The sequence below is a fragment of the Hevea brasiliensis genome, chromosome 18 (assembly GCF_030052815.1).
Source record: "Hevea brasiliensis isolate MT/VB/25A 57/8 chromosome 18, ASM3005281v1, whole genome shotgun sequence".
In the NCBI taxonomy this organism is placed as follows: Eukaryota; Viridiplantae; Streptophyta; class Magnoliopsida; order Malpighiales; family Euphorbiaceae; genus Hevea; species Hevea brasiliensis.
In genome coordinates, this window is record NC_079510.1 from 45,136,394 (window position 1) to 45,148,568 (window position 12,175).

Sequence of the window (12,175 nt, forward strand, 5' to 3'; positions counted from 1 at the left end):
TCAAAGACTTCATATTAAAATGGTTGGATTGATCGTTTAATAAAATTAAAATTTGTCTTTACACTATAAACTTTGAATCCAACGAACATGAATCTTGTCCATAATAAGGTTTGGTCACAACCCACTTCAAAGTTTAAGCCAAATCCAATTTTTCATGCCTTCACGCAAACAAAGTTGGAAAAATCATTACCAGAAACCAAGAATTTTCTACCAAACTATATATAAAAAAAGAAAGTTTGAAATTAAGCAATTGGCATATAAGTGGCTGGGATGAACATTAGATGGGCCTAGTTCTTAAAGGACTGAATTATTGGGCCAATATTGTTGGATCTGCTAGTCCACTAGTTTCTCAATTTACAAATGGAATATTCAGGGAGGGGTAAAAAATTTAAATGAAAGTGAGGAAAAATACAGAATAAAAATTATAATAATAATAAAAGAAAATCTTCCTTTCTTTATTATATATAAAAACTAATCTATTCAAATTATTTTGGATTATAAGAAAATGTTTTCTTGCAATTAATTGTGAGTTCTTTGAGGATGGGCTCAGGTAATGAGCTTTGGGCCAGAGCCCAGAGAACACAATGAAGGTTGCGATTTTATTTTTATCTTTTTATATTCCCGTTCACTTTGGCCTCGGCGGTGACCTGAAAAACCAGCCCTGGAAACAGGGAACACAGATAGGGCTCTCCTTCGTCTGATATGCTTTTGTATTTAAATTTACACACCATTTATATAGATATATTTTGCTGGGATGAATTGAAGTTGTACACCCGTAATCTCTCAGACCCATGTATTGAATTTGTTAAGGCTGCAGTGTTTGTATGATATGCTCAATACTTTACATGGACACGAGGAAAGAGTGGTAAAATGACAACATTAAAGGTTAGGGATGCTGACTTTTTCTTTAGATGCTGTACTAATTGAAGAAACAATTGTGATTCTTCATATTCATGAGAACCCTGCATTTTATGCTGCTACTCATTCTGGTAGCTATTGACTAGTCTGACTATTGATATTTTTGTGCTGTGAAACTAACTAAATGCTGAAAAGTAGTTTAAATGACTTATGAGCACTGAGTTTCTGTTAAATTTGCATTTTTCCTTGTACAATGACGCATTTTGTTTCAAGAGATTCTTTTTCCTTTTTCATTTAATCACTTGTTTGATTACTTGTTGTAAATGAAATAGATATTGTTTCCCTACGTATTTCTATTGGGGTGTAGGTAGTGGGACGGTGCATACAATATGATCCAAATTTCTATTGGGGTGTTTTTGTTCAAATTTGTCAAACAGAGAACATGAAACATGCTTTTAAAGCAGAGAAATTCCATATAAAACTAGCACTAGCTGCCTTAAGAAACAACTACATATCCTATTCTCAAATATCTTCTTTTTGCTGTAAAATTGGATGACAACTTGCATTGCAATTCACAAATGCATGTATGTAGTTTCTTCTGAATATTATGACTTTAGTTACTTTCTTCCAATAAAAAAATGCAAGGAGACAAGTCTTACTAATGGAGTATTGAATACCCTAAGTTTTCAAGGTTGTCAGAATTCAAATCCTTCCTTGAATTGTTGGAGGATCATTGAGGTTGAATTAAAGATCACAAGGTTCTATAAACTAAAAGATTTATCAGTTGTAATATTGAAATATAGAAAAAATATATACAAATTAAAATCAAACAAGCTTAGAAGTTGAGAATTGATATGAAAAGGTTACAGACCTACATTTAAGCACTAAGCAGTTAACTCGCAATGCATCTCATTAAAACTACATGCTTTTTTTTCTTAATATCATCATAAAGAGTATAAGGTCGATATTTTTCTTAAAATCTCCTAAATAGGATGACCATTTTGGACTGAGAATATTTCATTACATACAATGCTAATTCATCTATAACCTTAACTAACACAGAAGAATAGAAAGTAAACAGTAGCTAATAGTGAAAGGTTAAAGGAGAAAAATTTTTAGTGGCAAATTTTCTCCTATAAGGTGGTCAAGAGGAAAACACTTCATGTTAGCCAAATTACACATGATCAGATAATTAACAGCTGTGATACTGCAATCTTGTAATTTATGGAGTTTTTATTTCTGTCATCCACATTTATGATTGAGTTGATTGAGATTTTAAGTGTGCACAATAGTAAATCATTGTGCTAAACCATGGTCAGTTGAGAATTAATTTTCTGTAAACCTCCTTGTGCATGCATTTCCATACATGTTTTTGTGTTTATTACATATTTCAGTTGCAAATTATATGATCTTATTTAATGATAGTGAGTTTCTAGAAGATTCATTTCATATCATAAAGGTTTTCAGACTGAGATGCTGTCTGAATTTAGAAGTTCTCTTTTCCAGGCAGGTAGAAACCTTTTAAGCATAATGAAAGTTATTTTTATTGATTTTTTTGTTCTCCAGCTCATGGAGGACATAGGAATATTTAGGCATGCAAAGCTTGGAGGTTCAGTGTTGCTGTAAGAGTTAAATGAATTAAATGGTCGCACTTCCCTGTTCTCTACACTACCATCACGTTGTTAAAGACTGAAGTATTAAATAACCTCCATGACCTGACCACTTTGAAATAAACTTACGATGGGGTTGCTTAACAAAGCCTGGCTTGCTTTTGTTCTCTGTCGTCTTGCAACTTCCATAATTACCCCTAACAGATTCAGAAGATTAAGTGACAGGTAGTTTAATGACCCTGCGATAGTTGGGATGCCCTTTACACGGGCAGGACATTTGCTTTGCATTACTTTCATGCATTGTTTGGCATTTATGGCTATTCCAAGCGTGGCTATTGCTGATGAGGTCACTCAGAAGCTGTTGCTGCATGCAGCTTTTCTATGGAACCTTTCTTTTCTCATTTATGCATTTTGTGGTTTCTTCTAGTAAAGTGATACTATTAGGATTGTCGTTTATATTAGTTACGCTCAAGTCTTAACCACTATGACCTGTTTCTGTCTCTTGAATTAATATAAAAGACAGTAAGAAGTGGGGTGTTGTTCAACCAAAAAGAAAAGAAGTGGTGGGGCATTGTTGTTTATCACAAGGTTTTTCTTGAACTTGTGAATTCTCCTCTTTTCTTCTCTAAGAGTCTCTTTCAACTTTGACAATGAATTCCCTTTCAGTTACTGGTAAAGAAAATGCAAAGAAGCATGTAGATATCCATTCATGCTTTTATTGCAAAAAAGTGTTCAGCAATCATCAGGCTCTTGGGGGCCATCTTAGGGTTCATCAAGGGGAGATAACGTCAAGGAAGAGATGGAATTCTTCTGGTGTTTCCAGTAATTCTATTGACATTACTGGCACCCACGTTAATCCCCTCACCAACCTCCAACCTGAGACTTCCTCTGGGGAAGCTAGGAAAATTCTGCCTTTCTTCAACTGGGAAGCTTCTCCTTTCGGCTTCTATAAGAGGTGCTACTTGCATGAGAACAGCCTGGCAAATACTAGCAAGTTCTTTGGAAACAATCTTGCAAATGGTGAATCTCACCTTATCATGTCTCCAAATCTTTCTTCTACTAGTGGCAGTGCTGAAATCCATCAGCCAAGTTGCTTTATCATGACAGCAATTACTCCATTTAGAAATGGAACCCCATCCTCGAACACCTTTGCTTCCCCTGTAGCCATTGGATTCCCTTCTGATCCTTCATTTTGTTCAGGAAACAGTGAAGTCTGTCACTTTAATTTTGATGAGTGCCGAACCTGGAGGGATGCTATCCCTTTCATCTCTGAAAATGCCTTGCAGAACCTTGAGTATTATTATCTTAGTAAGTTTTCATATCCTGCATTTTCTAGAACGAATGCACATCCAGGTCTTGGCTCAAATCAATTTTCTGGCTTTGGCTTTAGTGCCTTTCCTTGGGCTCCATGTCAATGTTTAGGCCAAAAAAGAGCTGATCAGTGTGACAGGAGAAATGCCTTGAATTGTGAAGGGAATAAGAGGCCTTATATGAGTGATTTCCCTGGGGATGCTCCCATGACACATACGTCAAAAAGGCTAAAGACTAGCTCCCCACCTCCTGTGCAGACAAAGAAGCCTTGGAAGAAAGAGCTTCTTTTCTTCAGGGATCTGGAACTCTCCTTTTCTGGCTTGGGAACTTCCTCTGATGCTGAACAGGAAGTTCAAGTAGATTTAGATCTATCTCTCCATCTGTAGTTTTGTACCTCTTGTCTTAAACATGCTTGTATGTTTTTTCTACTAGTTAATGTATGTGCTTTACAAAGAGATCAAGACTGTCTGTCTTTGTGAATAAAGTTTTGCTGTTTATGTTAAATTTGTAAACAGTTAAATTTGTCCTCTAGTCTTACTTCTACTTGATTAGTTATGGAGTTACTTCCTCACTGAGGATCTTCTCAATGGGGGGATTGGTCATCAACATAGTTTTCCTTGTATGACAAGTACAAGGATTAAGAACTACATAAATTTTAGGCGATGCTAATAGACTGGATTCGTTTCCTAGTTCTACATCACTAAGTGATGATGTTTTGTAAAATATGGATATGAAAAGCATTTGAAGTAGCTTTACGCAGGAGGAAAATTTTGCAAAATGCCACCATTTGATGGTTCTTATTTCTGTATTTGCCTAGCTCAAGAGGGGCAAACTTCTTCTAAATCAAGTTATGTCTGTATTTGCGTTTTATCTCAACAAAGTGTTAGCATGCGACTTATTATGTACAACTGAAAAGAAAAAAAAAACCGTTAACTTATGAGCCAAGCTGATACAACTGTAGGGTACAATTGAATAATTATTACAAAATTCAAGATATATTAGACCATTAATCCACGTTTTTATTGTTCAGAAACAATTTGGTTTAGGAGCTTGACAATTTTATGTTTATCCATTTACTTTTACTGATGACATGAATGGTTCGTTTGAAGACTCACTAGCTTATGGAAATGTGAACAAAGAAGGTAGACACAGTTGAGAGAGGGAAATGAGAAGAGAAAGTAAGACAGCTACTTTCTTTATTTAACCTGGGTGACTTTTTTTTTAAATAAAAAAAAAACCTGGGTGAAGGCTTTTGTGTAAATCATTTATTTTAGCTATTGAATCATGCTCAATACCATTTACCTCTGCTTTCATGGTTTTTTTCTCAGAAGATTTTCTTCTTTCTGTTTCTTAATGTTCTAAAAGTATATTTTTCTTTAGATTGCTTTAAAAAATTGTATGAATGCTTCCAAGTGAAGCTGGGTCTTATTGCCATTCATTTTTCTTGGGCATACATCTGAGGTAAAGAATTGTGCCGAACATGGTATAGTCACCCCTTTTTGGGTGGGTGAGGAAAATGTAGAGGGATCAACTCCCATATTTGTGTTCACAACAGGGATCATAACTGCATGGAAGTTTGAGTACATTGAAGTGATAAGAGATGAAAAGTGAGTACCTAGGATGGTGTGAGATATAATAGTGGGAAAAAGATTTGTTGGCTCTAGCTCTTTTTGAAGATGTAGTCCCAAAGGAATGGTGGAAACGGATCTATATAAGCCAACTCCAATTAGTTTGAAACCAAGGCCTAGTTGTGTTGAGTTGCTTGTAAATAGATGTGATCCTGTAAATTTTGCACAACCTATTGAATGACAATACGATAAAACTTTTGCAGTTACATATCACCCAAGGATAATTCCACTAGCTGGCTATTTTGATATGTGTTTCTAATACATGTTCCTTTTCTGCTGTTTATTCTTTTTGGTTATCCCTATATGTGCATGCAGGCGAATGGATACAAGGGAGTGAAGGGAGTGGAAATAGTGTGCAGAATATGGTCCATGCAGGTTTTAGCATATATGCAGTTGTTTTGATGGACAATCATTAGTTGCCACTAACAGATAAGTGGAGGCTATCCAGATTGCTAAGTGGCTTACTGAGAGTAGTTTGATAAGTGGATCGAAAAATTTCATGCAGAATCCATGAATGAGTGTAATGTAATGAGGGTTACAGTTGTATTATAAGATAATATGTACTTAATGAACTACTGTCCTGATAATTGGAAAGACATTATCATATTATTCATCAACTTTCATAGAAGAGAGGGTTTATTTATTTATTTATTTTGAGATGAAAAGGGAGGGCTTAATTTTATGTACATTTGGTGTGCCTGCAAGTTCGTATTAGATTCTAAATTAATCTAGATGATGAGGAATTTTATCAAATGATATGATTAAAATATATGTCCACTTGCTTACACAGTTAGTCAAGGTTTTAAATCACTGTTATAATTTTATTCATGTGAAGAAAAAAAAAATTGTATGAAATGACATTATTTTAAGAAAATAATTTCCTCTAAAATCATTTAGGGGAAGAAAATGAAATATCTAAATGTACCAAAAAAAGAGATTTTATGAAAACCCAATTGTTCTTTGCAAGAAAATGACACGTTTATTTTATTTTTCCATTAAAACAAAAGGAAAGAAACTGGCAAGCCTCCTTGGTTTGGAATTTCTTGGTCTCCAAATGACAAGGGCAAAGAAGATACCTTGTGGCTTTCACAGCATTGGAATTAGACCAAATTGCATTAAAAAACAATGAAGAACCAAACATGATCTAAAAAGATTGTTTGGTAGAGGTAGGTGTTTCACCAGATTCTTTGAATTTTCAAACCTTGTTGCCTTTGCCTTTCTTTATCAAAATATGAATATGATCCTCTAAATATAATCCTTATCACACAGGTTCCTTTATTCCAAATCTTTCTTTTTGGTTATTGGGATATAGCTTCCCTTCTATTTTAGTTTAAGACTATTCTTCTCTTCACCTCAAAATTTTATGCAATATTGAGTAATTTACATCATTATTCTTTTTTTTTTAGTGACCACTTTTAGAGGGAGTGAAGTGGGTCTTCTTCCTTTTTGCATCTTCTAAGCCAATAATTAATCCAATTTTATCTATCATCATTGATTCAATTAGTGCAGTCACTAATAATTACCCTCAATGATCTATTTACAAGTGAAATAGTATATTTATTTTAAATCATGAAATTAAAAAATGATTAATTGAATTAATAAGAATGAGTTCTTAATTAATGGTACTTTATATTCTCATTATGTTGGTATTTAATGCTATTAAATATATTAATTAGTAGGTCAATTCAGCATGGGCAAATTAATCTTAATTTAATAGGTTGAGATACCTTTAAAAAAAAATTAATGAGTATTTCAGTGTTTGATGAATATCTTAATCTAATAATCTAATTACGTGTAGTTACGTTATAACTGAGTTTAATTGTTTCTTAATTCATCAACTCTTTTTAGGCGAGCACTTGATTATATTCTTTATCTTTATATTTAATCAAGCTTAGGGTCCTTAAACGACGCGTTTGGCACTTTGGCTTTGAGCTAAAACTCTTTCCTTTCAATTCTCAACCTCTTTAATTGTATCAGCTAACTGCAACCTCAGTGAAAGCGTCTGTAAAACACGCTCGAGCAATTTTTGAGCAAAAAGCCACAAACAGGCCTTGTTAGCTGGTCACGTGTTGAGCACTGTCCATCAGGGCGTGGCACTGGGCCGCTCTGGAACAACAGAACCTACAGTTGCCTCAAGGATTTTATATAATCTTTTTTTTTTTTTTTTTTGAGAATGATTTTATATAATCTTTACCGAAGAGAGGAAGAGTGGTCTTCTGGGTCACCTTTCTCTGCAAAGAACAGGATCAATTTCCAACCAAAGTCACCATCTTTGTAACTATTATTCAAGGAATTTCTCCTTTGTAAGTTCAGATACAAGTTTTTAATCTTTGGTAAATTGTTCTTGCTGTTTGGGCTTGGTTTCTGAGCTATATTACACAAGATTTGGTCTGAGTTTAGTTTGTTTCCTTTTATGAATTTGTGCTTGCTGTTTCAATTTCCATTTCTAGCTGATTAGTGGGTTGAATTGTTGAGGGTTATTAGTTTCTGTTACAGTTAGGGAAGCTGCCTCAGCAATTGGGCTGCTTCTGATGTGCTGTTGACATCTTGGCTATTGATCTTTCTTTGGGATGTTTGATATTTGTCTTAGCAGTGGTATGATGTGTTTTAGACTCTCACGTTTATCTTGATAGGCTAAAGTGGTGATGAAAAGCAGTAAGGGTTTATGTAGCCTTTAAAAAGATATGTTCTTTGGATGCGTATGAATTTGAATTTGGATTCTTTTGGAGATCTTCTGGGTAGCTTGATTGTCATTGTTATTGTTGGGAATTTGGGGAGATGGAATCGGTGCATCGCTTTGTTTAATTTCTTATGAGGGAGAATTCCCTTCTTTGCGCTAAAACAGTAGAGCAACAAGTAATTGAGGACTTGGAATAGACCCCTTGCTGTGGACTTGAATTTGACTGTCCAATGTGATTCTTCAATGTAACAATTAGGGGACAGCATAGACAGGATATTTCTATCAGAACGAGGGCCTTCTCAGTGTATTTTAAAGGTTTGGTTTTTTCACCCTCAACACACCAAGATGCAAAGAGTTCGAATGTCCTCTGAACAAGCACCTGTACATAAGCTAGGGGATTCCCAAATGAAATTATCTCCTAAGTTTAAATTAGCTATGATCCAATCTTCCTTGTTAAGTCGTTCATCAGAGATTGAGTTATCTCTCCAAGATGAACCTTTAATTCCTGGGCTTCCTGATGATGTTGCCCTTAACTGTCTTCTCCGGCTTCCAGTCCAGAGTCATGCAGCCTGCAGAACAGTTTGCAAGCGATGGCATTTATTACTTGGTAATAAGGAGCAGTTCTTCACCCATAGAAAGGAACTAGGCCTCAAGGATCCTTGGCTCTTTGTATTTGCTTTCCACAAATGCACTGGAAAGATTCAGTGGCAAGTTCTAGATCTTACTCACTTCTCGTGGCACACTATCCCAGCAATGCCCTGTAAGGACAAGGTCTGCCCTCGTGGATTTAGGTGTGCCTCAATACGCCTTGATGGTACACTCTTTGTTTGTGGGGGCATGGTCTCTGATGTGGATTGCCCTCTTGACTTAGTTTTGAAGTATGAGATGCATAAGAATCGTTGGACTGTGATGAATCAGATGATTGCAGCCAGATCATTTTTTGCAAGTGAGGTAATTGATGGGAGGATATATGTAGCTGGAGGAAAGAGTGCAGATCTGTTTGAGCTTAACTCGGCAGAGGTTTTGGATCCTGTCAATGGGAATTGGAACCGTATTTCAAGCATGGGAACAAATATGGCATCTTATGATGCAGCAGTTCTTGATGGGAAACTTCTTGTGACGGAAGGCTGGTTGTGGCCATTTTTTGTCTCTCCTAGGGGTCAGGCTTATGATCCAAGAACTGATAGATGGGAGAATATGGCTCTTGGACTGAGAGAAGGCTGGACTGGTTCAAGTGTGGTAGTCTATGGGAGTTTGTTTGTGGTTTCAGAGCTTGAAAGGATGAAGCTCAAGGTTTATGATGTGGACACTGATTCCTGGGAAACAATAGAAGGGCCCCCTCTGCCAGAGCAAATTTGCAAACCCTTTGCTGTGAATGCGTGTGATTGCAAAATCTATGTTGTGGGTCGGAATCTTCGTGTTGCTGTGGGTCACATCTATAAGCTGAAGCAAAAAGGCACTTGTGAACAAAAATGGAGCTTTAGTGTTACATGGCATGTAGTAGATCCACCAAATAGTTTTTCTGACTTGACGCCCTCGAGCTCTCAGGTTCTGTTTGCTTAGCTTTTCAGTGATATTTGCATGTTGTCCTGCATGCTATTGAATAAATCGTAACTATACGTATTTGTGAAAGCTGTAGAGTGCTAATGGCTGCATGTAGAACAAATGTAACAAATATATGGTTGTTTCCCAGTTTGTTTTTCTCTATAATTATAATGATTCCTTAGTGCACTGTGTGTAATTCCTATCATCTTGCCTTAGTAAGTAGACGTTTTCTTCTCATTATTCAAGGGAATACTGTTGCGTTGATGTCTGCATTAGGTTCCATTACACTCCATTTTGTTTTATTACCAAATATGCTCCTACAATCATTGGATAAATATTTAAATTTTGTTGCTTAAACTTTATTTAATTCTACCCTCTTTGCTTACCTTATCACATAAGACCTAGTTAATTGTAGGCTTTGGTTCTTGTACGTTAAACCTTATTTGCCACATGTTTGATATTTTAGCTGCACTAACTTGTATAAGAAATGACAGATAGCTGACCAATTCAAATCTTTAGATGACGTTCGTAAGTGAACTTTCTGGATTTGTGGGTGCTATCTATGTAAATTCTTCAAATACTGTTGGGTTTTCTATCGCAACCTGCACTGCATCACTACAAGAAAAATGTTACATAATATATATATATATATATATATATATATATATATATATATATATATAAAACTAAAAAAGAAGATAAATAATTAAAAGACTAATTCATGTTAAATATTTTATACTAATAATTAAAAGAAGATAATTAAAATGAAATTTTAAATATTTTAAATTTTAAGTATTTTATATTATTTACTAAAATTATTATTTTTTTAATTATACTAAGTATTAAATAATGGTAAATAAAAGTGTCAATTTTTTATTTTATATATAAATAATATAAAGACAAATATTATTTTAACCGATTATTTTTATTATTTCTTAAATTATATTAACTTAATCCATTAAAATGCCATTTAATTTTTAAAATTTGAAATAAATTTATTAACCTATTATTTTTATTATTTTTTAAATTATATTAATTTAATCCTTTAAAACGCACTTGGGGATTTTTTTTTTTAAAAAAAAAGCCAAATGGCTTATTCTTAGAATGCATTTTTGAAGGTTTAGCTGACCTTCCAATTCCTTCCGTCCCAAGAACAAAAACTTGAACACTACTTGAAACCCAATTCAAATCCTGAACCAAAACCCTCAAACACAAATTCACCCCGCATGCTTGCCAAAGAAACATTCCCTAAAATTCAAAACCAAATCCTTGAAGACTTACTGATTTTTTTTCTAATTTATAACACTCTTTTAACATTATTAACAATGACAGTAAAAATGACGAACAAGAAGATTATTCTCAACTAAATAATTAGGATCGTAATTAAGTTGATGACGATGATTATGATAAAAATGATGAATTTATAGAAAAAAAATTTTTAAAACTATTTGGTAAAAAATAACTTATTAATATATTTTAGGATATCGTAAATGCCCATAGAAATATTGCAAATCATATATACAAAATTGTTCCGTGTATTAAAAAATTTTCATGTACAGCCTCTACTAGATTTATATTAGATGTAAGTTATAATCTTGTCCTTTTTTAAAATTAAAAGGTTTATTTAATTTATTTTTAAATTAAAAAAACTTATTTATCTATTAAGAATTTATTTGATTTATTTTTAAAAATTTTATTTAATTCTTTTAAAATTTAAATATTTGTTCGGATATAAAACATTTAAAGACTTATATTACCATTAATTTATAATTTAAGAGTGAAAATAAGTATTTTGCCTGCAATGAGAGTAGGGTGGGCCTGTCACGTGCTCTATCATCCGCCTTTAGGTATAAGCTAAAGCTCATGCCACTCACTACACAGGGACGGGTAGTGAATCAATCATACTCAACCTTCTATTCTAAACCAAACTGATAAAATCTTAATTCCAGTTTGTATAATTGATTTGAACCAAACATAGGGTTCATTAAATAGAGGAATGGGAGGGTATTAAAAATCATTCAATTCATTAAATAGAGGAATGGGAATGGGAGGGTATTAAATATCAATCAATTTAGGTTTGTAGATGACAATTTAAATATTAATTTTAATATTCATAACAAGAGAAAGTAGATATAGAAATTCAAGGAAGAGAGCGTGGAATTTTTTTTTTTTTTTATGAAGAGGAATTAATAATTTTGGTAGATATAGTCAATCTTTCAATAAATGATCAATCTAAATTTAAATCGATTAAATTGACTCGATTAATGTATATATATTAATAAATTATTAATTAATATTATAATTCTAAATGAATTTAATTGACTTAATTAAAAAAAAAACTCATCTCTTATTATTAAATTATAAATTTTTACTCAATTGATTCAATTAAGGCTGAATTCAATAAAATATATAATTAATATGACATTTCACATACTTAATTAATTTAATTGGCTAAAATATATATTTAATTAAATTATTTAAATGATAATTGTCATAATTGATTTAAACATGTATGATCAATACCACATTATAAATAATTAATT

At 33.3% G+C, this 12,175-nt stretch overlaps 1 protein-coding gene and 1 long non-coding RNA gene across 2 annotated transcripts; both read left to right on the plus strand.

Annotated features, from left to right (window-relative positions):
- The first annotated feature begins 471 nt into the window (after positions 1-471).
- Positions 472-6,024, plus strand: LOC110641780 (uncharacterized). The gene is made up of 2 exons (XR_002492341.2): positions 472-885; positions 5,723-6,024. It is a non-coding gene; the product is annotated as an uncharacterized LOC110641780 (long non-coding RNA).
- A 1,543-nt stretch (positions 6,025-7,567) lies between these two features.
- On the plus strand, positions 7,568-9,837 carry LOC110641784 (F-box/kelch-repeat protein At1g30090). The gene is made up of 2 exons (XM_058140647.1): positions 7,568-7,710; positions 7,904-9,837. The coding sequence occupies exon 2, from the start codon at positions 8,433-8,435 to the stop codon at positions 9,648-9,650; it is 1,218 nt and encodes a 405-aa protein (XP_057996630.1). The 5' UTR covers positions 7,568-7,710; positions 7,904-8,432; the 3' UTR covers positions 9,651-9,837.
- Positions 9,838-12,175: the final 2,338 nt, after the last annotated feature.

Coding starts and splice junctions, on each gene's coding strand:
- LOC110641784 (XM_058140647.1), top strand. CDS start 8,433: ATGCAAAGAGTTCGAATGTCCTCTGAACAAGCACCTGTACATAAGCTA.